The 27,856-nt window shown below is 36.3% G+C and overlaps 1 protein-coding gene across 1 annotated transcript; it reads left to right on the plus strand.

Moving 5' to 3' along the window:
* Window positions 1-227: 227 nt before the first annotated feature.
* LOC149037129 (receptor-type tyrosine-protein phosphatase delta-like) lies at window positions 228-27,740 on the plus strand. Its single transcript, XM_089188406.1, has 34 exons — window positions 228-297; window positions 3,350-3,663; window positions 3,891-4,035; window positions 4,577-4,890; window positions 5,366-5,513; window positions 6,145-6,450; window positions 6,833-7,135; window positions 7,851-8,290; window positions 8,808-8,816; window positions 9,653-9,719; window positions 10,401-10,709; window positions 10,944-11,044; window positions 11,963-12,152; window positions 13,470-13,572; window positions 13,984-14,251; window positions 14,649-14,709; window positions 15,770-15,884; window positions 15,975-16,114; window positions 16,951-17,102; window positions 17,384-17,465; window positions 17,959-18,035; window positions 18,227-18,266; window positions 18,834-18,931; window positions 19,149-19,265; window positions 19,424-19,572; window positions 20,292-20,427; window positions 21,583-21,732; window positions 22,263-22,365; window positions 23,307-23,377; window positions 23,653-23,787; window positions 24,300-24,422; window positions 25,164-25,318; window positions 26,038-26,173; window positions 26,616-27,740. Exons 1-34 carry the CDS (start codon window positions 228-230, stop codon window positions 26,694-26,696), a joined length of 5,208 nt encoding a protein of 1,735 aa, XP_089044532.1. The 3' UTR covers window positions 26,697-27,740.
* Window positions 27,741-27,856: the final 116 nt, after the last annotated feature.

Here is a 27,856-nt window from a genome sequence, read left to right on the forward strand (position 1 = left end):
ACGTATCATCTCGACACAATTATTTTCGCACTTTACGAAGATTTGAATAAAGGCTTAAAAAAAATTCAACTTCTTAAAAACAAAGCGGATAGTCCCAAAGGTAATCTATTGTTTGCGCTATTGTTTTCTTCAACAAAAGACTGTAGGCATAATGAAGTATGGGGCTGTGCGGAAATTTTGCCCAAAGACATCTTGCGTGACCGCATACCGTGACACACAATTGAAACATGGCGCAGTTTAATCTCGAGCTTTGTTCCTGTGTAATTGTTCTCGTTGCATTTCTTCCTCTGGCTTCAGGTGAGCACCATATCATATCAAATCTACTCGAAAGATTTATTTTTATTTGAATACTACATTTAACAGAAATAGTGGGATATGTCTTGCAGTTTTGAGAGCTGGAGCTTAAGACTTCCGCGTACCATCGTAACTTAATCGCTAATGCTGTCAGCATTAAAACCAGATTAGAGTATTGTTTATTAATCTTAGGACAGATACCAAGCTCTCTTTAAAAACAATCCTTTCCAAAGCATGTTTGGGAATGTGACCAAACAATTGAATAAATTTGGGTTTATTCGCTACATTTACTAAATGCTAAAGTACGTTCAAGCGACTTGTGAACATTCAGTTCAAACAGTCCTTGGGGGTAAAACGACGCCACGCACCTTTCTGTCGAAAAATTCATTCTCATCCATGAAAAATTTGGGTTTTGAAGCTAATAGAACAACCTGGTAGATAATCGTGCTGAGGGTAAGTTTTAAAGTAATACTAATACAAGTCATTTAACTGAGATTTTGTCGTCGAACATATTTATTGCGACCGTCGTTGACTAAACTTCTACGCATGCCTTTGCATCAGGCATTGACTGATTCCATGTCTGCCTCAGAAACGTGTCTTTTCCAATCTTGCGGACAAAAATCAATACATTATGCTTACATTGGAGCTTAAGGAGAGCAAACAGATAATTGAAATTGTCTGCCTTTTCCAGTATTTCGTTCAGTTTCGCAATGAAACAATCATTATTCATTTCCGTTTCTCAAGCGAGGAAGGTGCGCGATTCACACGCGCGCATGCCCATGCAGGTGAAGGAGGCCGTTTCCTTTTGCCCCCGCGAGTCAAGCTCATGGCTACCTCTCGCCCAGTTTCCCTTGTAGTTAACGATATGCGACCGTGGCGATAAAATATCGAGCGTCGGACAGAAAGCGAATAGCTACCACTGCATTGACTGACCGGCTTCGCAAAATACCTATTTACAATTACAGTGAAGTGAGTGAGAGTTGGTCTACAGATCTTCTACAAGTTATTTGTTTGATCACTTGAATTATTAAACATGATTTGTATAAAGATACATGGAGCCTCATCGTGGTCTCAACTTATAATTTATTTGGTAAACGAACATGTCTTATGCTTACACGTCCCACGACGCATGCATAAGACCGCAGACCTAATATGATTACAATTTGCGTGGCACTATGAAGGCTGATTTAAATTATTACTCTCCCGAATAAGCGAACCCCTATCTCACTTTCTTCAATTTCTAGTAGGGATACAAGGAAATCTTGTTTCTATTGCCACTTTATCGATAACATTTTGGGCTTCAACCACCGCCGCATCAGTACAGGAGAGTAGATTCTTTTCCGTTCCAGTTATGTTTACCTTCATGTGCTTGCAGAGTTTCTTTACAATTTTTAAATAAGCACACGGGCCTTTCGTTAAAGAAATACGGTTCTTTGAAATACTTAAAATAGAGTTTGGGTCGAACTACTAAAAACTCAAACTTACATACTTCAGCTGGAATAAAAATGTTTCCACTGTAGCTGAAATCAACTAGATCGTACATGAAAATCCACATCCATAGCATCAAAGGGTGAAATTCAATCTGAACGACAAACCTACACAAACTTATGTGATAACTATAAAATACTGCAAAGAACAAAATGCATTATTTAGAAATAAGCATAAACTGATTGAAAGCTCCAGATTTACATGTCTTAGCGTAATGCTACAAATTATGCAAATACGAGCTTGAGTGGCAAGGAAACAGACATGTTTTGTCGCATGAGCTTTCTGTTACAAAAGGCCGAACTAGCAAATCAATCGTGACCACATACCGTGACACACTCAATCAAAACATGGCGCAGTTTAATCTCGAGCTTTGTTTCCGTGTAGTTGTTCTCGCTGTATTTCTTACTCTGGCTTCAAGTGAGCGCTATATCATATCAAATCTACTTGAAAGGTTTATTGTAATTTTGAATGCTACAATTAGCAGAAATGGTGGGATATATCTTTTAGTTTAGGGAGCTAAAGCTTAAGACCGAATACCATTGCAACTTAATCGCCAATGCAGACAGCATCAATACCAAAAAGATAGGAAAGCTCTTCCGGGTTTCGCTTCTCCTTTTCATGAAAACATTATCTTAAAACGAATGTGAATGTTGACTCCTTCATGCTTTTTTGGCTAGCTCGGCTAGGAAGGAAAGAGTTATTTACGAAAAGCAATTTAAACTTTACATTATTTAGCAAATAGATAGAGTCCGAAACCATTATGTTTACTTAGTAGACTTTTTATCAGTGTCAAAATAAACCACTCGAGGAAATTATGCTACCTATACTATGTACTCGGTGATTTTAGGTATACACTTTAATGGAAGGATTTCAGTTTAACTCGGCACTATTCTAAGACAGAGATAGTTTCAAATATAGTCTAATATTTTTGCCGTTGTTCTTTTCATTTAGGAACTGATATCATGGATTATGCGAATTCCAGTATATATTGGTTAACTCAGTCGCATTTCGACCAACCTGTACATTCTTGCCTTGCACCCCAGAAATCGTGCATTTACCCAAAAATTCAATTTATCTTTCATCTAAGGAAGGGTTAAAAACCCTGTTTTCCTGTGTCGAGTTATTTAGTAAATAAACCATCAGGCGGTTGGTATGTCTGTAGCTGAGATATTGTCCGGAAAATAAACATTTGGCAAAGTAGCGAAGCTTGGAGGGCAAATGAGTAATTATGAGTAGAAACCCTCAGTCAAGGACATTATTAGTCGACATACCAGCAAGCCAGATAGAGGTTTATCATTATACAATCCCTCTATTAATGTATTGTACATTGAGCAGCATTTGGATCACTTTTCACCAGACTCTAAAAAACGAGTTTGTTTTTCTCTCACGCTTTGCAGCTCGTTAAATATGCACCATTAGCCACTTGTTAACTATCTGGACCTTTAACTAGAGGTACCCATTAGAGAGAATCAAGGCTTGCGCGTCCCTTTTAAATCCAATCCTTTATCCTTGTTACAATTATAATTGTGAATATGTCATAATGCAAATGTAGATTTTGCTTCTATAGGGGCTTGTGTTGATTTTGACCTTGGAATGGGAGGTGGAACAATTCCAAATAGTGATATAACTGCTTCTTCTGAACAAAGTGCCAGCACACCAGCCATAAATGGTCGACTGAACTACACATCTGGATCATCATGGTGTGCACGAACAAGCGACACTAATCCATATCTACAGATTGATCTACAGGCAATTTATATCATCTGTGCTGTGTCCACTCAAGGGAATTCTCATGCAGATCAGTGGGTGAAGAATTACACATTACAATTTTCCACAAATGGGATAAATTGGACAGACTATGAGGAAAGTGGAAAAACCAAGGTAAATTGGAAATAGACTCTGAAGCATAGCTGCTACAGCTAGTTATATGCCAATAGAACATGGATTGTAAAGTCTGACAATATAGAATATCTTACAGGTAAAATAAGTCTTGTCCTAAGAATTGTTGATGTTAATAGTATTTAAACTATTTGTATTCTTATATCTGCTACGTTCTTAATTTGAGAAAAACACTATTGATGACTTTTGACTATTTTTTTGGTTCAAAGTTTCTGAGAGGAAATGATGACAGGAACTCGGAAAAGAAGCATGTTGTTTATGGAGTGTTAGCAAAACAACTGCGATTCCGGCCACGAACGCACCAGGCTGGGGTGTGTATGAGGACAGAGGTATTTGGAGTGAAAAAAAACCCAAGTGAGTTTGAAGCTTCAATGCATTTTTTGCATGTCTGCTATTATCGTGGTACCAGTATTGTTATCACATTGTAGGGTAGTCTAAGATACTCTTTTAATCTTTACGCAAGTTTTTCAAAGCATGTGAAATGAGAACAGCTGATAGAAAAAGACTGAATTTGAAGCTATTGTTTGGTACTTAAAACGTCATTATGAGTTATTAAAATAATCTGGTAAGCTTTAACTTATAGATCTATTGTTTGTTTTGTAAAGTTAATAATGCAAATTAATGGCCTTAAAGTATCGGGTAAAAATACCAAGTGATTTGAAGTGAGAGTTGGTCTACAGATCTTCTACAAGTTATTTGTTTGATCACTTGAATTATTAAACATGATTTGTATAAAGATACATGGAGCCTCATCGTGATCTCAACTTATAATTTATTTGGTAAACGAACATGTCTTATGCTTACACGTCCCACGACGCATGCATAAGACCGCAGACCTAATATGATTACAATTTGCATGGCACTATGAAGGCTGATTTAAATTATTACCTTGCAGCTTGTGAAATGGAGGCCATTGGTCTGGCCAGTGGTGGTACAATTCCAGACAGCAGCTTCTCTGCCTCATCGCATTTTAATAATAAGTATTTACCCTCTTATGGTCGACTAAATAAAAATAAGCGGGGTTGGGCACCCTCGACTACTTCCGATCCTGCCGACTACCTCCAAATTGACCTTCTGTATGAGTATGTTATCTGTGCTGTTGCTACTCAAGGAGCTAATGGTATCAACGAGTGGACAGAAAACTACAAGATTCAGTTATCAGTTGATGATACCACTATGGTTACCTACCAAGAAAACAATGCAGACAGGGTAAGTTTATATAAAAGTCATGTGAATATTCATGTAAGTTACAAAAAAGCCAATAGTATCTAGGTCCTAGAACACTGTCTCAATTTTTTGAGTCAAGTGGAGGGAGGTAAAAGAAGTGTGTACCTGGTCAAGGCTCAGTCTTGTTGTTTAATAAAGTATGTAGTCTATAGCAAAGAAAATAAAAATATTGTGTGAAAAGGCTTTCGAAAAATCTTATTTTTCGGTGTTGTTTCCAGTGGTTCTCATATTGTAATCTCTTTCGAACTACTTGTACCTCTCCCTTAGGCTATTCACCAGAAATGGTATACAGGGTCAGGTACCGGTGTTTTTGAGTTAGTTTTGTAACAATAGAAACTAGGTCTTTCAATAGCTATTAGAGACGTGTAAGCAACTGATACTTAATAGTGGTCAATGAAGCAGTACTATCAAGACTATTTTGACACAATTATTTCACATTTTGTACCACAAACTACAGGTCTTTCTCGGAAACTCAAATCGAAATGGCATCGTAAAAAACAGTCTCCAGGAATTTGCAAGTGCAAAGTTTATCCGTTTTAAGCCAACGGCATACAATAGCTTTAAAGCTCTGAGAGTGGAAGTTTATGGAATACTTCTAACAAAAGGTATTTATTTGCTCTTGTTTTTTTCTCCCCCTGAGACAGAAATGAAGTCATATTATTCAAATTATTTGTGGAAGACAAGCCTAGGTAATCGTGCAGAGCTAGCTAAAGACGAGTTATAAACTATCCAATATTGATAGAGCCTTGTAATTGGTCAGGTGAAAATTTTTTTAAAAACCACTATATAGCTGACCATAAGAGATGAGAGAATTTGAAAATCAATAAATTTAGGTTTTTTTAAAAGACTTAAATATCGTTTTAAAATTCTTGAATATATTCGGCTCAGATCCTTCAGGTTCTCTTTCTGTTAAATTGAAAAAAAAGTTTTGCTTAGATTATTATTTGTGCTTGATACGAAACAGTGTCTGATGTGATTGTAGCATTGTACATTGTAGATTCTGGAGCTCAGTGGGTTTCCATTACAACAGCATCATTTCTCTCCTTTTATGTATAGCACATCTTCACACTCGGGATACAAATAATGTATATTTAATGCATGTACACAGTCCCATGATCCTTCACTTTGATCCGAGGAATATCTAAGGCTCTCTAACGTCATGAGGGTGATTAATTTACATTCATATCACTAAATCAACTAAAAATTATAACAAGCTACTGATATTGTTCATTTCAGTTCCATCACAACCTCCGGCAGCCTTCAAGTTAACTGCAAGCTCTTCGATCAGCATCACAGCTTCCTGGCAGTTGCCACCAGTCTTTGCCAGACATGGAAGAAACATTACAGGGTTTAAACTGTTCTACAAAAAGAAAGGTTCTGGTGGATCAGCAACGACCTTGACTATTAGCAAGGGATCGACATTAAGTAGAAATGTCACCTGGCTTGATAAGTACACAGAGTACGAATTTACAGTGTTGGCCTTCACCTCTGATGGTGATGGACCAAATAGTTCTGTTGAGGTGGAAAGGACAATGGAAGATGGTATGTGACAGATTGGGAAGGATGATAATCTCATTGCTGTGTTTATGGTGTGTTGTATGTTTATCAAGGGTGCGTGGTTGAGTAGGTGACCAAAGGAATAAATAACCATGATGTTACCTTGGATCGAATTGATAATTTATTCTATCAAAACTTTCAAAACATAATAGCAATAAATTTGAGTTGACAGGTGAAGATTTTACATCAAGTGAGCTTAAGGAAAAATATCCATGCAGTTACTTTTGATTGATTCAATTATTTACTTTATAAAAACTTTCAAAACAGAAAAAGCAATGAATTTGAATGGAAAAGTAGAGATTTTACATTAAGAATTTAGATGTTTTTTACAAGTAAGCGTACTGATCAAAACACTATCCAATTGCAGTTCCTTCACAACCTCCATCTAACTTTATGGTCGGGGCAACCTCTTCTACCAGTGTTAGAGCATCCTGGCAGTTACCAGCTGAAAATTCTAGAAATGGAATAATCAATGGCTTTAAACTGTTTTACAAAAAGAGAAGTTCTTCAGGGCCAGGAACTGTCCTTCTTATTAAAAGTGCAGCAGTTTTAAACAAAGTTGTTGATGGGCTTGATAAGTACACAGAATATGAATTTCAAGTGTTGGCCTTCACTTCTGTTGGTGATGGAAAAAACAGCTCTGTGGTTGTTAATAGAACAAAAGAGGATGGTTAGAGTTGTCATTTGTGATTTAATCAAAGGCTAGATATGTCTTCTCTTCTGAAGAGTTATTAAGAGAATATTGAAAATAGATATGTAACCAGAGTTTTGTGAGGGGAAAGACTATGACTTAATTATAGTATACAGGAAACTATTTCAACATAACTAACCAAATGATTGCATCTTGATTAGCAATTATAGCATTTCAATTTGCTCATGAAAATTATGCTTGTTGGAAGATGTTGGCGATTCTGATTGTTTTTTTATTGGCAGCCTTCCATATGTATTTAGACCCCAAAGGTGCACCTATTTTGTGTAAGAGGTTGATAATAATTTATGTATGAGGGTCCATGACCATCATTTTTTGGAACCTCATCCATTTTTAAATCAATTTTTTTTTCCACCCAAGGAGAGATTTTTAAAAATAGAGGTGAAATGTCATCAGATTCCCTTTCTTTCAAAAATGCTGTCTTAGCACAGATTATATGGCAATTAAACTAACTTATTTTGAATAGTGTACCAGAATTTAACTGGGTAAATCATGTACAAAATGCTAATTTTTCTCAACATATTTGCATAATTAAGCAAAAAAAGATTTCTGAAAAGATTTCTGCTCAATGATGAAAGAAAGGTGATGATGAAATGATATCTTCATGATGTAATAAATATGATTTAGAAATTATTATGATTATTATCCCAACATAAATGTATCTTCCTTATTACAGCTCCTTCAAAGCCTCCTAGTGGCTTTAATCTGACTGCATCCTCTTCTACTAGTATTACAGCATCCTGGCAGTTACCGCCAGCAAATTCCAGAAATGGAATAATCAAAGGATTTAAATTGTTCTATCAAGAGAAAGGCTCTGCAGGACCAGGATTGATGCAGTATATAACAGATGAGTCAACGCGTATTGAAGTAGTCACTGGGCTTTACAAGTACACAGAATATGAATTTGAAATACTGGCATTCACTTCTGTTGGTGATGGACCAAAGAGTTCCATTTTAACTGAAAGAACAAAAGAGGATGGTAAGACATGTAGAATATTTATATTGTTGCCCAAATACTCGGTGAATTTCCTCCCATATGGAGCTTTCTTTCTTTTCATAATATTAATAGAACAGTTGGTTTTAAGAAAACATAGGAGGCTGGTAAGAATTATGATCCTTTGATAATTCTTATTACTGTGAAACCCTGAAAACCCTGGACAGCAAAAACGATTCTTGAATGTTATTCTGCCTGAAAAAATGCTATTCTGCCTGAAAGAATTACTGCAGGCCCAAAAAATTAGTTACTTTCATCATGTTGCTAACCTTGAAATGATTATCCAAGCAAGTTATGAAATGACAGAGGAGCAATGTTCATTCACAATATGCAGGTTATCAATGAAGGGATGATTTAGTGCCAAATCATTTTTAGGCTTGAAGTAAAGTCCTTCGTGCAAGAAATTTAACCATGACAATAGACCTTTTTAATGCCATTGCCATCTTGGATCATCCAGTTCTCCATGATAAATTTATTCTCAATTAGCCGTGGAAACTGCACCTACAGTTGTAGTGAGTGGAAAAGGGCAAGAGCTGGCATTGTCAAAGTATTTAATCATCTTTCCTTAGAAGTCGAACTCTTCATTGACAATATGTCAACGTATGTCTCAATCATTTGTTCCCTTCTTTTTCATTTTAGACACTTGAAGTAAGAAAAAAAACTTAGTTATCAGTTCTCTGTCTTGATCCAGTCTTCTTTCTTTTAACCCTTGACCCTTATATAATCATGAACTGTCACAAAACCCCGTCGTTTTTAATGGCTGTTCTTCTTTTATTTGTTATTCAAGTGAAGAAAATGATGGTAAACCTCTTCAAACGTTAGTTTCTTTAAGAGAATTTTTTGACACTCCAATTGATGCTTCCAAGGAATTTTAATTATTCTGAGTGTCATGCGATTTCTGGCAATGAAGTTGTGGTGTTGGTCAGATTGTTATTATAATAGTTTTCAATCTGATACCAATGATTCCAAAATGTAGTTTGGGGTCTTGCAAAATCGTATAAAAATGGAACTATTAATATTTGTATCCGGATGTATTGTTCCCCATGTTATGATCAGTATTAGGTGGAAGCTATCCTTACCTGTTAAGCCAAGTAGTTCTTGTCATATAGTTATGTTATGTAGTCTATTTTTTAATATCCAAACAAAATTTTTAGGAAAATGCTACCGCAACTTACTCCTGGTTTGAAGTAGACTGAACTGTTTTTAATTTTCTCTCATGTTATTTATATTGGTATCTTAAAACAATTTATGCACAATTTGTATACTGCATAGGCCAAGATGGCTTTGGTTTCCCTTGCCAGTTCACAAAGCACTTCCGTAACTTCCTTCAACAAAATACAAATCCTAGTGAATCATTGCAGAGTCAACAAAAATTTGATGTCGATACAACAAACATTCCAAACATTTACTGACATTATTTCAGGTGTTCATGGTATGAAGAGTTTGACTGTAAAACACCTGTTCCTGCCTATACATAAACATTTAATGTTAGAGCTGTGACTATTGAACCTGGACCAAATAGGACAATTACTGTAACTACAAAGGGAACGGGTAAACTTCGCTTCATATCTTGAAATGACCTCTTTTCTTAAAAACAAGAACAAAAATGACCATGTTATTTTTACCACACTAAACTAAATTTTTATACATTGTGTTAATTCAAAGAACAAACAGTAGCTGGTCGCCCAAAATAACTTAATAGCTAAACTAGTTGGGTTACTCCTTTTTATTAATTGGAATAAACACAAAAGTAGGAAAAAAAGTGGCAATTGGCTAAATTATTTATGCCTATATCTTAATTGAATATAGTACAATAGTGCAAATAATCTAAAGGTGATTCGCCAACACTAATTAACATAAATGAAAGAATAAAACAAATCAGGAAGAAAGATGAGGATTGTTGAAAATGAGCAACTTAGGATAAGTGATTGCCATTTGCTGTGAACAATTAACAAAAATTATTGTTCTTTGTTAATTAAAGACTTAAATAATTCCTTATTGTTCAGCTATCACTTGTGGAAAGTAAATATCTTAGATTTTAGACTTGTCCTGGTACATTTTAAGTGACAGAGGTTAAACTGTAAGTTAAGTTTATCGAAAATTCTTTGTATTTTTCTCCAGATCGTGGTGAAAATATTTCCCCTTTGTGAATAGAACACCTCAACGTTTTTTTCTAAAAATAAGTAGTACTGTCCTCTAATAATTTAGAGGTTTTTCTACTCTATTTCTTAGCACCAAGTGGTGGCCCAAAACCTCTTTCACTCTCCCCAGTGGACAAGACGACTTTTAACATTTCATGGGAACCTCTACCAAGAGAAAAGAGTCACGGAAAAGTTATTTTGTATGAAGTCAAGGCCGTCTTCTTGAGGAAAGGAAATTTGCGCAAACGATCTGTCATTAACAGCCCCTCTGTCAATACGTCGGTGACATATGTTGTCCTGTCTGACTTGGAACTTTGTGCTAAATATAATGTCTCTGTTCGAGCTTACACAGCAGAAGGGCCTGGACCCTATGGCGAACCTTTGGAACTGGAAACATCAAGTGAGTTTGATGAGATTATTATGAAAATTGTATTGGTTTGTGACATGATTGGTGAAAAAAAATACTAAAAAAATTATTTTGTTTATTTTATGATTACTGACAATTTTTAAAAAAGCACAACTTGTAACATTCATCATATGATTAGATTCTTTCCTCAAGTTATTCTGACTCAATAACTTTTTCAATATACAAGGCCTTCCTTTAACTTTTTTGTTCTCTAACATAAAACTACAGGACCTGACGCACCAGGGGAATTTAAAGTAACAGACTCAGGAACAAACCAGATTACCCTGGCGTGGAAACAATATGATAAAAAGGAAACAATTGTCTATGCTGTAAGTTGGATTAAAATTACCGTATTTGCTCCCTTTGGGAGAAATTATTTCGCATGTAATTATAAGTAGTATGTATACCGTACATAGTTAGACATGTCTTGAAATAATAATAATAATAATAATAATAATAATCGAAATATTTATCCAGGTTAACCCTTCAACACAAAAGTACTGTTATCAACGGGGTTCTGCTGATTAAGAATTTAAAACTAAGAAATATGAAATTATTAAAATATCTATAAGATGGTGTCTATAGTACTATCTATAGGCAAACTTAATGTTTGTGTGAGATGTTTTATGTATATTCATATTTTTAGTGCTGATACTAATAAATGTGTAACGACGATGTCAAAGGGAATTCCTTAATATGTTTCATATGCAGGATTTTGTTTCAATATGAAATTTACTTTTCAAAAGAAAAAAACAACTCTTATCTTTGCTAGATTTTCAAGAAACTTTAACCCTTGTGAATGGCTTGATTCCAAGTCAAACCAATTGTATCTTAGTCACAACGTCATATATTTACAAAAAGGAAGTCCTTTTTATATATTTTGACTCAATTTAAAAAACAAAAGTAACCAGGCAAGTAACCCAAAATGAGAACAGAGTCATCATTTCAGCTAGAAACTATTGACTTTACTCAAATCCAATCCCAAGACCATTCTTGAAATCGCATAATTTGTATCAAAACAAAAAGTCAAAATCACAAAACTAATTTATTTTATCGGAATATTAACTGTTCCTCGAGATTCAAAATTGCTTTATAAAAAAACTTTGTATAATTTAATTTGTCCAAGCTTACTTCCTATCAGAGATTTTAAAATTAGATTAACGTAGATTCTATATCTCGGCTTAAATTACAGAAACAATAAATTTGAAGTAATTTGATATCGGAGCCTTTTGTACTTAATCGTGTAGGTGGAGTACACTGGAACAAAGTCCTACAATAAAACGTTCAGAGATGAGCGGACTATAGAAGCAATAAATGCAACAACGCAGAAAGTAGAAGGCTTGATTCCAGGCACCACATATAAATTTAGAGTTCATGGCACCTCTGTTTGTGGTGAGAGCGCTTCCGAAGTCGTCTCAAAGATGACAGATATGATGGGTAAGTTTCCAAATTCTTTGAGGCCAACCAATCATTGTAATAGGTTATCTATGAAACTATCTAAGAAAACATTCGCTCTGATGAAGGGCCAACGCTCGAAACGTCAGCTTTGAAACTCTTAACGGCGGCCAATTTCCGTTATCATCTCAGTTGACAATACAAAATTACCTTGATATACTCTCACACCGACGTAGCCCAAAGATTCTTTAGAAACTTACCCCCTTGGATCATTTACCCATGACACTCTTACCTTTCTATTTTAATCAAAACTGATGATATCAAAATTTTTCCAATTTTTGTTTTAGATAGATCTGCCCACGCTTGCTTAAAGGGAGTTTAACGCTATCATGTGGTTCTTAGTGTAGGATATCCGATAGCGGTTTATCAATCGCTCTGACGAAGGGCTAACGCTCGAAACGTCAGCTTTTTTACCCTTTACGGTGGCTAATTCACGTTTTCAACCCAGTTGTTAACACTAAATTACCTGCTATACTCTCCCACCGACGCAGCACCACAGTTTCTTTAGAAACTTAACCCTTTATCGGTTTATCCGTTGGATAGCTTTATCTACCCTTTGAACAAATGGACCTTGTTTTCGATGTTCGCGTGCTTTCGAAATGAATTGGTAAAATTGATTTTTTTTTTTTTGCTGGTGAAAGAAAATAATATTAAAACTGGCGGTTGATAATCAATAGTGCTCAATGTCTTTAAAGAAATAGCTTTAACGAGAACATTTAGTTACATGTACATTGATCTTCCGAAAAGTCTGAGGCCTGGGGTGTGCTTTTTATAGTAAATATTTAAGTAGTATTGATAAGCTCTTTGCCAGGTGTTATAAGTTAGGTTACTGCTTAAAGCGGCATAGTATCTTGGATATTCGTCATGATAGAGATATGAAATTATGACGAAGGATCTCTTCCACGAACACTGCCTTGAGGGATCTTTTACCTCCCCAGAGGACACGGCAGTTGAGAAGTAGGTCGCATAATTATATTCTACCTAGGGTCCAGACAAGTCGTTTTAAATCTGTGTTTATAAATAGATGTCTTTTTAATTGCAATTAATCATTATTTCTTCATGTAAATTGTTGCACGTCTGTTTGCGCAATGAATTCTTAATAAAGACCTTTTTTATTATTATAACCAAAAGGGTTATAATAATAAAAAAGGTCTTTATTAAGAATTCATTGCGCAAACAGACGTGCAACAATTTACATGAAGAAATAATGATTAATTGCAATTAAAAAGACATCTATTTATAAACACACAAGTACAAGAGTGTTGTTGTGGTTCAGAAGCTATTTTTTTTCCTTACCAGCTCCTGAAGCCCCACATCCACATAATATAACCGATGTTGAGGTTTCTCGGACAGCTGTGGATATTTACCTGTGGCCTGTTGAACAAAAATATGGTCCAGTAAGGTAATTATCAATAAGAATATGATTTTCTAAAGAAGCAGAGGTGGAATAGATCCTGCATTAAGATATAAGGTAAGATTACCTGCCGCTTCTCGATAAATGAGGTCACGCTCCCTCCACGAAGGCTGGATTCGTGCGTGCGACAGAAATTAAACTTAAGAGGCGTTAGATATTTAATAATTTTTGAAAAAGGTTCATTAAGAGTGTCCTTTAGGAAATAAAATTTAAGAGGCGTTAGATGTTTTATAGTTCTTGAAAAAGGTTCATTAAAGGGTCCTTTAGGAAATATTAAATGAATTACGAAACTGTGGGCGGATTCTCGATGTTAATGGTCAGTGGCCCCTAAATGCTATCTTAATGGCCTCTTTTCGAGATGTTACTCATTAGTCTGGCATTTTGTTTTATACCTTTCAGTGCTTATCAGGTTATTGTTCTGAAAACCGCTAATGGCGTTAAAGAGCTTCCAGACAATTATGATTCAAAACTGAAAGCTGCCAGTGATGCTAAGAAAGAGAACGTGAATTTTTACATTACTGCTGAGATAGAAAATGAACCATTACTCAGCAAACCTCAGAAATTTACCGTTGGCGATGGTCATAAAACTAAGGAATTTGTGAATGAAGAACTTGAGAAAGGAGAAAACTACATTGTGTATGAGAGAGCTCTAACTAAAGCCGAGAAGGTATGTAAACTACTTATTTAAAACATTTTCCTCTTTTTTTACAACCAGAATCATCTGACCATCAGCGTGGTGAAACGGTCTGCCTTTTCTTCTGGAAAAATATGTAACCCCTCTCTATAAAGATTTGACCCAGGAGGAGGCCAATTTTAAACTCACTAGAGCACAAACGTGCTCCCATTAGTTGTGCAACTGGGTTTATTGACCTTTTTCTGAGTCGATTTTTAAGAGTAGCTTGCTAGACAGTACCTTTCTCCTCCTAGTGTATGTAAACACATACACTAGGAGGTTATGTAATCGAACCACACAATAACTTGGCAGTTCCTTTGCTCTCGATTCAGTGGCCTCTTTGATTTTAAAGCACGTGCTCTTTTTGTTTTTGTTTTTGTATATTTCACAGGGGGAATTAAAGGGATACGCAAGCATAGTTTCCAAAATTTCCATCACCTCTACTACCACGGGTTTGTCTATATTGTACTTAATAAGCAATGAAGTTACATATTGTACTACAAAGTAACAGAGAGCAAAATGATTTCTAGAGCAGTTCTTTACTTGCAAGAATGTTGGCTCCGAGAGCCTCATGCCTAGGCTGGTATTAATTACAGTTGGCCTGGAGGTTCTCCTCCTCAGATTATCTAGATCATCAAGCTATGCTCAATCCAAAACACCGACTTTGAGTGTTCACCCTTTACCCCAGATTTTGTCTCACTCATGATCAGTTTCGTAGCAACCTAAATTTGGTGACGGTAATAAGCTGCATCGCACATCGGAGCCAACAAAATGATTTTGATAACACAATTGCGGTGTGTCACGGACTCTCTCGTCTTGTTCAATAAAGTTTGGAGACCGGACTTGGCGCTGATTTTTTAAATTAAATTGCTCATAGTGCTGAGCTTTATTGAGCTACGTCACAATATTTTGTGTGTTTTTTTGCCGTTTTGTACCTGAAAAACTGTAATGAATGCGAGGGAAACCATAAGTTAATTGATATCCAGGGTAGACAAACACAATAAAAGCACGAATGAGCCTAAAAAGAACAGGGATGGTTAAGAATGGAGAAGTTTGACAGCGATTACTAATGAAGAAGTTCTATTTTGACGGTTGAATGTACTTTCCTCCACCTAGCTCCTTTGAGACTTCCCAGTAGCAGGAAACAATGATACAGTTAGTAGTACAAGTCAGCACCCCAAGCTGCAATCATTTTGGTTGCCATGGCGACGAAATTCTCAGCGAAAGTCGACGAATTCGCCTCATGTTTTCGGCTGTCAAGTAGCAAGCTGTAATGCTTTCATGTTTTAACAAAATTGAATGGCCCATACTAGGGGCTTTAGTCTTGAGATGTCACGCGAGCCTTAAAAATAATTGTCGGCCACTGTCGACTAAAATTCTTTCTCTTACGACGATTACCTGGTTTTCGGCTGCCAACTGTCTGCTCTGAAACAACTTTAAGCTTGGAGCACTGCAAGTAGTAATTCCAGAAGAGCTTAATTATTAGATACTCTTTACTTTTTTCTTATGCAGAAGGTGAGAAAAAGGAAAAGTCCAGCGGTTCTAACGCTGCAGCTGTTGCTGTACCTGTAGTCCTGTTGCTACTCCTTATACCAGCAGTTGTTGTCGCTGTGTTCTTATACCGGAGGTCTGTTTCGTTTTAAGACTGAATCCTAGTGACTGAGCGTAGAAAAAAAGTATGGCAGCCGAAAATTCGACATTTTGTTCTTTTTTTTAGGAGAAGGCAGTCAAGATCCAAAAGTGCCGGGGAAAGATCTGTTCAACTAGATGACATTAACGACGATTCACAAGACCTTACCTCAAGTACATCAAATCTGGTCTATCAAAATGTAGGAGACATTCGTCGCACGATTCATGGTAATTTTTTGTAGATAAAGTATAATATACATGTTAGTTTCTAGGAGAGGGTCATTGAATAACTTTCACGGTTGAAGTCATAACGTTCGTACAATTAGCTACGATCGAATCGTTATTTTCATGCTAAAAAGGATTGTTGGGATGCTTTGCTAAATTTTTACTTAAACTGTGACTGACTTATGTATTGTCTGTGTAACAAAGTTATATCTTCAAAGTCAAGATTTGGATCAGCATCATTTCAACTAGGAAAGTGGTTTGTACCAGGAACAATTTTTAATCGTGTAGTCAAGTTTGCCGTGACGCTATTTGCTGCAAGATTCAAATAGTATAACTCGGTCGTGATTGCACTAATCAACTATTACGAACCAGATTTAGTTACATCACTTGAAAAACAAAACAATTTCTCACTTAATTGTGCTGATGAAATTCTCCCAGGTCGTTTAAAGGTCTTCATCGCAGTCGACAACAGTCCTTTTCAAAACAACCCTCACCTGGTCTATTGGACTGCGTGTAACTGGTCATCGTTTTTAAATACATAAAAAAATAATCAAACTAGTTGATTAAGGACTTGTATCAAAAGAAAGTTGTTACTATATATTTAAAGTTAAATTACCTTGGTACATGATTCTCAGACAGCAGATACCTTGAGTCTAAAAATAACTTTGTGGGGGTAGTGGAGGTAGAGGGTAGGTGTTTCTTGTTGAGTGTAGCAAACGAAACGGAGCAGTTGGAGCGTATCTGTTACCTAGGAGGAGAATTGATAACACGGTCGAGTGTCCATAGAGAAGATCAAAGGAATTGTACAGTTCCTTATGAGCGATTTTTCTACCCTACAGGTGCTGAGAAACAGCCTGTTAGTGAAGAAAAAGAAGCTATTTACAGTGAAGCTGACGATGGTAAACCCAAACCAATACCTGTGGCTGAGTTTCCAAAATATGTCAAGAGAAAATCAGAAAATGGTGCCATTGTGCTGCGAGAGGAATTTAAGGCAATTATCTATTATAGTTTTTTACCTCTTTCCTTTTCTTTCGTATTATCGTATTATTGTATGATACAGTAATTATGAATATTTCTTGAATTGTTTCGTGCTTTTTATTTTCTTAATGGACAACTTGACATATATATGCTTCAGTACATTATGTATCACCATTTTTGCAAAAGCGTAAGAACAATTTTTTGGATGTCGTTGCAAGGGTCAAAAAAAGTGATTACATCTAATCGGTTTTGATAGGAGCACATGAATTGCAACTTAGTTCATACCTTTTCCAGTATTTGCCAGGTGGGATGCAGTTTTCTTGGGAGATTGGCAAGAGTAACAGAGGCAAGAACCGTTATGGAAACATTGTTTCATGTGAGTATATTCCATCAACTTTGTAAGTATTTTTATGCAACGGTAGCTATGTAAAACCTAGAAGTTTAGATAACTAGAGGTCAGCTTCTAGTGCAGGGACTGTAACTGGTGCTTCCCCTTTCAGTCGTTTTTTGAGGCAATAAAGTCCAACCAACTTAATAACCACCTCTCAGCTGGATGGTTAGCTCAGTTGATAGAATATTGCACTGATATCACAGAGGTCATGGGTTCAAATCTCGATCAGGCCTGAATTTTTTTTTCAAATTCCATTGTTGATAAATCGCAGAACTATTCTGGGATTAATAATCGCTTCAAAGTTGGTGATTTAGGAAGTGGTGAGCTTAAATCTTGAGAGTATATTATGTTTGAATCCAAATTTTGAATCTTACGTTGAAAGCGCAATAATTCTTAAGATTTCTTTGCATTTCACACTATTAAAAAAACCGTTGAAAACTTCAATAGAAACTGAACAAGCGATTGTGTTTCTTTACAGATGATCACTCTCGTGTTTTGTTGGAGGAAATAGAGGGTGACAAAAACTCCAGTTACATCAATGCAAGCTACATTCCGGTCAGTAACAAAAAATGCATACGACAACGTGAACACAACACTGTACGACATGACACGACAAGACAAGACAAAGAAGAACGACAAAGTCGACCTTACTTGTTTGTTATAATAAATGAATAAATAGATAAACAATCGATATTTGAGTTGATTATCGTGAATTTCTGTTATCTTTTTCAAATTTCTCTCCTCAGACCTACGATGAGGTCACCATGACTTATGTCGCAACACAAGGTAAATATTACTTGAGGTGTCTCGTGGATACACTGTAAGTTGTCGCACGCTAACTCGTATTACTGTTGAACAGCTCGTGGGAAATCTGACGCAACATAGAGTCAGAGGGCTAGCAAATGTCCCATGATAATGACGGTCACTTTCACCGGGTTCCTTGTCGGTATATTTAATCGTGTACCCTTTCCAAATGGGGCACCCCTGGAACTAACAAAAGCGTCGTCGATCCCATCGTTAAAGGTAATACATTGTAGGAACAAAGCTTTTAGAAAACTCTCATCCAGTTCAGACGACAGTTTCTAGACTTTTAGAGGGCGAAGATTATCACTCGTCATTACAGGGTTCCATCAACTTATTGGGCTTTTTGTTATGGCCTTTTACCAGAATTTTGCGTTGTTTCAGTGTTCTATTCTGTGGGCAGAAGTATTCAGGGAATAAAGCAGCAATAAATGATGGAAACTCCCACACTCCCAAAAAAATGACTTGTCCCATTCTTTTGTAAATAAATGCTAAAAAGCTCTTGTGAAATTAGCTCATGTTTCGCCTCTCTTTTGTTTTAATGATTATTAGGTCCAACTTCTACAACTATCGCTGATTTCTGGCGAATGGTCTGGCAGGAAAACAGTTTCACCATTGTGATGCTTACAAACCTGGTTGAGCTGGGAAAGGTAGACGTAGCGCAAGTTTTTAGTTTGATGTTGAACGCAACCCAGAGTTTCAGTGATTTTTCATTTTCTACACTTTAGGAGTAGTCTTTAAAACATGCATCATAACCTCAACCAGCAAGCCACTCAGCGATTAGGCTACTTGCGTAGCGTGCTGTACGATGAAGTTGTTGGTCGCTATATATAGTATCAACCTATTTTTTTCCTATCATATCTTTAGGACAAATGCGATCAGTATTGGCCAGATGATACTTCCAAATTTGGTGCTATCACAGTTACCCTACACAAGACTGAAACATTTGCCGATTACGTCATCAGGTCATTGATTGTGACAAAGGTGGGTTGTCTCTGTTCGAAATGAAATTAAGTTATTTGCAATACGACATCTTGCATTTTTTTTACTGTAAACTACTTGCAAAGAATGACTGCGTATTTTAAATCAAGAGAGATCCCTTTTTAACAACATTCCCCTCATGAGAACGAATTTTCACTTAGGACTCAGAAAAAAGGACCGTGCAGCAGTTTCATTACGTCACTTGGCCAGACAAAGGTGTCCCACAACATTCCACAGCTCTACTTGGATTCAGACAAAAGATTCATGCAAGGCACCAGGCTACTGGTGGACCACTTGTTGTGCACTGCAGGTAAAAAGCATAGTAAAATTTGAAGACTTCAAATTAAATGCTTCACATTCGCAAATCTTTATCGTATGTTGGTTTAGTTCTTCTGTAGATATTTCAATTGCGATTTCTATCTGGTTTGGATAACAGGAAACAAACGTTTTGATCAGAAGAAAGATTAATATCACAAGGAACCTAAAAGAACTGAAATTAAAACAGTAAAACTGTCTTAAGTGTTAGAATTATATGCGTTAGTGTAGGGCTTTTTTCTATAGTCAGCTCCCATGAGTGACTAAGACAGAATTTCTCCTTACAATATCAATACAATGTCAACCAGATAGATGATGAGCATAAAGAGAAATATCAGCTTGGGGATAATTAGCTGATCCAATACTTAATTCTCCGAACTAACATATTAAGAATTGTATGGTTGACAGTTAGGAGAATTACAAATTTGGTCGAGGAGCTATAGGGTTGATAAATAGATCTCAATTGTTTACTCTCAATACTCTTACTGATCACACCAATGATATCGAGAATTTTAAAAACGCAAGTGAACCCTGCTAGAAGCGAAGCCTAGAGGTATCCGATGTATTTCAAAAGTCAGGTCTCCAACTTTTACCTTCTACTCGTTCCGTTTCCTGTTTATTGGTCGCGATCCATAATAGTTCTTGCTATTTTTCCTCAATGTCTATTGTTCTCTCCGTTGGTTGTTACTTACATCTGTTGTTACCTTTGTACAGTGCTGGTGTTGGTCGAACTGGCACATACATTGCTATCGACGCCATGTTGGAGAGTGCTGAGAAGATAAAAACTGTGTTTATACAGAATTACGTGCAAGTCATGCGTAGATCTCGTCCTCATATGGTTCAGAAAGATGTAAGTTTAAAAATTTAACTGTTTTCCACAAGAATAAAAGAAGCAAAAGTCTTATTTATTCTCCCCCAGTGCATCTTTAGAAAGAGCATGCGTCATGATATTAAAACTGATACGGTGTCTTAATAACCCAAGCCTGGGCCGGGTTGTTCAAAGCTGGGTTAAGATAACCCAGGGTTAGTGTGAAATCCGATTTCAGATCTAAAAGCTTTAAAAGAAAATTCAGTCGAATTCTTTTTGTCTAGAGTATGACTATTTGATGCTTTAAAAAGGACATTGAAAATTTTCCCAAAAAGGCTTTAGAGTAAAGGAATAAAGAAACCCAGATTAAAATCTAACCCTGGGTTAGCGCTAATCGGCCTTCGAACAACTGAATATCACAGTGAGCACCACTCTTTTTTAACTTCTAGAGTAATAAATAACTCGTTCCTCAGTATCTTATAACTCATTCACACTAACAAAACAGGCTCAGTTAAACCGAATTTTACTGAATGAAAACCATAAACAGAAAACTGAAAAATTGAAATTTTCATAATACTTAAGTACTCGCTTACTTGTATTTTCAATTTGCTACATTTAAACATTGGTTCTATGAAGACAAGAAATTAAACCATAGGTAGAATTCCGTTAGCTACATTGTTGCAGTCGCTGCGCGCTGGACAAAATCTTTTAAATTTACACTTTCGATCGCTGTCCAAAGGAGTGGTCTGCCCAAAAATCATTTTTGGATTGTGGCGACGCAAAAAAAGAGAATTGGAGAACAACTAAACTATTTTTGAAACATGTGTCCTAAACCCCTTTCATGGGCAAAAAATAAAAGAAAACTTTTTTCCGACGGGAAGTTGAGTGGACCGCTCTTAGCGAGAGTGGCACTCAAAACATGTCTAAGCTTTGTTGTGTAAATGAGGTTTGAATAACTTGAGAATACGACTGATATATGGAATAATGGCCAACCTTCTTTGTGGAGTTCAGGTTTGCTCTTCGGCCAACGCCAGGAACGGTCACGGTTTTAAAAACGATGATGTTTTGGTTGGAAGCGAGGATACAGGGTTTATTTGTCGTGGATGTTTTAGTTTGACGGTGAGGAATTTCCTAAATTTAGCTTCATCAAAAACTGTCCTTTGCAACAGTATTGGTATTTACTTTATCTCTGTATAGGACCAGTATGTTTTCTTGCACCAAGCAGTGATGGAAGCCTTGGTATGTGGAAATACAGAGATTATCCCTCAGGACCTACGAATTGCGACAAACAAGCTTGCCAAGGTGCATAAACCATCCAAAAAGACTGGATATGAACGAGAGTTAAAGGCAAGTGATAACTATTCCTTGTAACTGAATTTGGTTTTATATGTTATTGTGCGTAAACGTAAATGCTGACAAGACAGCTTATTACCTGCTTCTGGAGATTCTTTTAAAGACGTGTCTATGTGACTTTGTTAACTTCATGTTCACATCTCATCTACAGTTCTTAAAGACAAAAAAATCTCGAAAAATTAGTTAGTCAGACGTAATTATCAAAATACAAAGCGTGCTTTTGTTCATGGATAACCCCTGCAAATTTCTTTTTAACATACATATTAGTGGCAGATGAACTTCTCTGTAATTTGTTGATCTTACATCACAATATTTTGTTTCACTTTCTATTAATTTAATTTGTGTGTGTTTTGCGCGAAAAAAAATCAGATTACCTTTAGCCTAAATAAAACAGCAGTTTATTAGTTCGGTAAGAAAAAAAAATGCTATGGAAACAGCAATAAATCAAGACCAAACAAAAATGGCTTAAGATGGAGGGTATTAAAACTGGATAGGACGGACTGAGAGAATTTTATGTTTTGTAGCGCTTGGAGCTTGTAACAGACGCCCACGCTTCTCAAGAAGTAGCAAAGAACGCATTTATGCCCGCAAACGTCGTCAAGAACAGGTTCCCCAACATTGTTCCGCGTAAGTGCTCCTTTGTCTTTGTTTGCATTGCTTCCGAAACACTAAACAAAACTTTTGCTTACTCCTGAATTGTTTTCTAGTGGAGTCTTAAATCGAGTGGGATCTCATTCGGTCTGTGATCTTACCAGTGATCCACGAAATCGAAAGACCACAAGCACCGTTAATTTTTTTGTCACAAGATAGATTTGGACGACAAAAAGTTCTGTTACTGAACAATCAAGACTGTCACAGCATTTTGGGAACAAATACACATTGATTACGCGCGAACTATCCTTTCTTACTCTGCAGTTACAGGCATGAATAGTGCACTGTTAGATTAGTGCGCTGTTCAAGCTACCGATCATTAATCGTACTCTATCATTTTGTTACTTTTGATTAACTAATGTTATAGCCTATAAGAGACTATAACGCACCCTTTCATTGGTTGAAAGAGCCTGCTCGAGTACAGAGCACGGAGCTGAGCTAGAGCTGTCACGCCATCCGCCAATCTGTACTATGTCCGACCATTTCCGGGACATCTCTCTTGTTTTGTTCGCTATTTGAAAGTGAAATTTCACGAAGTGGGGAGAAACACGAGACATGGTCGAGTGTTTCTCCCTACCCTTCTTTCGTGTTTTAGCCGCTTCTTGCGTTCTTTACAACAGAACAGAGCATAGTCAGGGCTTCTCTATTTGTTAAGTGATGGTTAAGTCGCTGTGTTGTGTTTTAGGACAACTTACGTCGACTAGCTAGAAGTATCTCTAGGATAACTAGAATGCGTAAAATTTGACATCTGGTTCCCTACCTTTCCACTCCAAATTTCAGGTGGCGCCACACATCGAATAATGTTTCCAAACGATAGATCTGAGACAGTCCTTATAACTTTTGTTAGGTATATTTTTTGTTTGCACAAATGCCTTTATTTTTTAAACATTAAACACTTCTATTCGATTTTGTACCAGTGGACAATGCTCGAGTGCTTTTACAAGCGTCTTCACAAGAAAAGAGCTACATCAATGCCTCTTATGTAGATGTAAGTGCAAAAATGCCCTTGTAAAATTTTTATAATATATTCTGTAATTCTAGCGTGCTGATAGGAAAAGACTAAGTATTTTCTGGTTCTTTAGAAAGCTTTCTGTTGCAACGTGTCCAGATAGTAGATTTTTTAATTCAGTAAACCCATAAAAAGAGGTTTATTTCTATTCAAGTTTTCCTTCTTGGGTTGTGGTGGTGTTATTCTTTTCGTATTGGTATATTCGTGTTGCTTAACTTGACGTCCATATTTTTCTTTGATCTCTTATTTACTAGGACTACACACAACGTAATGCATACATCCTGACACAAGCTCCGTTAGACTGCACCATTATAGACTTCTGGCTTATGATTTCTCAGTATGATATTGGCACAATTGTGATGTTGAATAACTTGGAAGAAGGAAAGCAGGTAAAAATCATCTCATTTTTTTTGAAAAGCATATAGCAACACTCTTCACTCAGTGTTTGCAACGAAGTGTGCAAAATATGCCTAAACAATCTGCTAGAGCTATGCTAGATTGTGCTAGAAATCACGTGATTTATTTCAAAACAGCCAGCTACTGATATGGGTTACTATTGGTATTTGTGGTGAGCTTTGATAAATTACCTCTATTCGTTAAACAAATTGGTAAAGAAATAATTATTTAAGTTATTAAGACATTTTGGCAGGACGCATCACTGTATTCCTGTTATCATCTTAAGACTTTTAGAATGAGGAGCCATTTTGTACCCTTCATCGTCGAGATAAAGTAACAATTTACAACGATTGACTCACTGAGTATGCTCTCAAATGTCAGTGAGACGCTATAGTTGGAACTCTTTTTCGGAAAATCCTTCCTACCATCATGCTCACCATCATATCACATATATTTAGTTATTCGTGTAACGGATCATACATGTAATACTACTTTTCTTTTTTAGAGTTACCCACAATACTGGCCAAGCGAGGGATCTGCCAAGTATGGTGAAGTCACTGTCCAGCTTTTGTCCCAAGAAACTTCAAACAATATCACCACCAGACGATTCAGCGTCGAGAATGCAGCGGTACAGTTTGCTCGTTCTAGAATTGTAAGGTCCCATTTTTTCTGGTTAGTTTGGAGGAAACTTTTATCTACACCAACAGGAGGCGTTTGTGCATTCTTGATGCGCGGAAGTTCGACCTTAAGTATTTCACTATTACGAGAGAGAGACCAATGGGTAATTTTTTCCTGTCTAAATCAAAACACTCTTTGGCAGAAAGGTGATGAGTGCAGAGGAAAATATAAAGAAGAGGAGATCGTTTGAATGAACGCGAGATTTTCTGAACGTATTCATGATTGCGGAATCTACTGGTTGAAATAATTCCTTTTTGATTTGTTTTTGTTTGTTTGTTTTTCGAATTTCAATGTTTCATTCTACGTAATCAAATACATCCTGCGTGGAAAATTGATTTTTGTTCATTACGGAATATGTTTGGGAACGTTACAGACAATCCCACGATTCAACTCACCACTAAGTTAATTGTACAACAAGCTTTAAAAAAATAAATCACAATGTTTTATGAAAAAAAAGTAAGTTCATACTTTATCTAAGTATTTACAAGTTCTGCGAGGCTTCCTGACGAGTAAAGTAAGGAATGAACGTTCTTAGGGGATTTTGAGTTCTTAACGACAACAACAAAAAAAAGACCTGGCTATGTGATCACGTGGGACTATGCAGCCCACGTGATAACTGATTTAAAATAAATTGACCTCATGTTCCTCAAAATAATAGCTTGATTTGCTTCTAATTAAATTCGTTCTTCAGCCCCCTAAGAAGACGTCAACTTTACAGCATATACAATACACTGGTTGGGCCAATGAAAACTCATGCCCAGATCCCCAGGATATACTCGACCTGATGACTACTGTACAGCAGTCTCAGCAGCAATCAGGAAATAGAGTCATAGTTTTCCAGTGCGGGTATAAAGAGCACGTCTTTTTTTGATGTTATCGTACGTTTAAATGTTGTACTAGACATGATTCTAAACCCACTAGGAGTTTAGCTGATAATAGTGCACCCACGCTAGAATAGCGTATGGTTACTCGCATCATGTATGACTTTATGTACATACTTTTTGCATAACGCGTTCAGATTGTAAACAGAACATAAAACAACATATCTTGTCTACAAAAGATACAACTATCAAGAGTGTCTATATTAGATACTGCTATCTACCACTATCTACAGGCACCCATTTACACTATCTGCGTTAGATTGAGCTATCCACGCTGACTATATCAGATGAGCCATCTTCACCGTCTACAGTACTTACAGCTATCTAAACTGTCTCTATCAAATACAAATATTTACACTTTCTAAAGTATATACAGTTTTTCCCATTGTGACAATTAGATAATCAATATACACTATCTACAGTAAATACAGCTTAGTTTATTCACTTTCTACAATGGATAAAGCTATCCACACCATCTACAACAGATACAGTATTAGCAGGAGACACTTTAGTTGGCTGTATCCGGCGTGGTCGGTGTTAATGGTTTTATCTTTCTGAAAACAGTGGATACTTGACACTTTGGAAGTTCGATGCTAGGAGAAAAAAGGCAAGAACCTGTAATACGGATCCATCACTGTACACTTTTCAACTTTCTTGATTAGTTCTACGTTTATCTTTCTACAGTGATGGTACTGGTCGTAGTGGCTGCGTAGCCACCATAATGTCAGTGATCGAACGAGTCAAGACTGAACAAACAGTTGATGTTTTCCAGACTGTAAAACTAGTTCGAGCAAAGAGACCAGGTGCAGTCAACACTCTGGTGAGTTAAAAGTGTCATGATCCATTGTTATAGCTTTGTTCAGGTGTAAATTGTCAAGGGCGTAACAAAGGAGTTCTACCCCGGGTGAGTTGGAAAACTAGATATCTGCCTGGGGATGGGTGGAGGGGTTGGTTATGTTCATTCCCCCCCCCCCGCCCTAGAAACTGTGCTTGAGCTTCCCATTATGCTGAAATTTATCAAAGGAATCACAGGAGAAGTCATCCCTTTTGGATTTGTAAGAAACAACATAGTCACTTCAAAGATACGTCTGCAAGTTAAATGTGTCGTCTGATCTCTTTTCTGTCGCGTTTTTCATCATGTTGAATAGTTTTTGCTGCTTTTTTACGTCTTAAGCTTACTTTGCAAAATGCTGGGCACTCACAGATCAATAGCATATCCTTCGTGAGCCTATGGTGTGTTTTTTTTTGTTTTTATCTTTCAGGAGCTGTACATGTTTTGTTACAAAACAGTTCTAGCTTACTTAGACTCTTTCAGTACGTACTCAAACTTTGCAGAATGCTGAAAAGTATTGCAAAGTAAAAAACAGATTTGACAGAAAGGAGTGATGCACATCTTGTGTTTTTACGAAGCAGCTTTTTCCCCTCATAATTAAATTTTTGTAACAAATCATAGTTACCTCTAAGCGGGTGGCCTTTCCCCCTAATAGTTTCGATAAAAAAGTTTTGCTAAAAAAGTTTTTACTACATATTTTAGTTAAAAAAGAAGTTTTTTGTCATAGGAAGTAGGTAAAATGCGTCTGTGCAAGTGAAGGTGTTGTCAGCTGGAAGATGTTCACCACTTGATTGTTGATAAATTTACATCAGATTTTTCTATGGTAACTTGACAAACAAGCATGTGTCCCTGTGAGGCCTAGGATTATGGCAATATCATGAATTGTGTTATCCTACTTTTCTAATTATGTTATTAAAAGAAAGAGGTACTAGGTGTATCTACAAAGAAGTTATTACATTTTGTGGAGTTTTGTGGTTTTTTCTTTAGTTAATTTTAAAAGAAAGTTTTTGACGACTTACATATTTCATGATGTCTTTTTTCTTAAAAGTCTATAAAGTTTCATAGTTATCGTTTTCTTTTAACAGTGTTGGATTAAAAGTGGTTTGTAGTTTTATAGTTTGTTTTGGAGGGTTATGGTGCCTTTTGCATTTTCTCTTTTTATCTGAATTTAATTCACACTGTTTTCAATTAATACATCAGAATTTCTATAAGATTGTATTTTTCTCAGAAGTAAGATAGAATTGTGCAGATTTTTGGTAATTAAATGATTAACTGATATATTCTTTGAACGATTAATTTGGAATTCAAACGTGCTAAGCACATTGAAATATATTTTTACTAATGTAAAAGATAGAGTTCACGTATATAGTTAGTACATTAGTTCTAGATTTATATTCGTATAGTAATTGTTTGATTGATTCATTGACTGAAATTGGTAATTGTTGAAAATCTATATCTTAATATGGTTCCCCATCTCATTATTAACATTTTCTATGTATGTTTTATGAATTTTGGAGTGATAGGCTTTGTTACTGATTAAATAATCTTCTACTAAGTTTAAGAGTATCTTTTTTACTTTGACTGCGTCCGACTGTTCTTGAAAATTTCGTTAAAGAAAACCTTCATTACTGAAACTATCTGACGTTAAACCAAATGGAAATAAAGTGGCAG

Source organism: Pocillopora damicornis, chromosome 11 (assembly GCF_964200805.1).
Source record: "Pocillopora damicornis chromosome 11, jaPocDami1.2, whole genome shotgun sequence".
Taxonomy (NCBI): Eukaryota; Metazoa; Cnidaria; class Anthozoa; order Scleractinia; family Pocilloporidae; genus Pocillopora; species Pocillopora damicornis.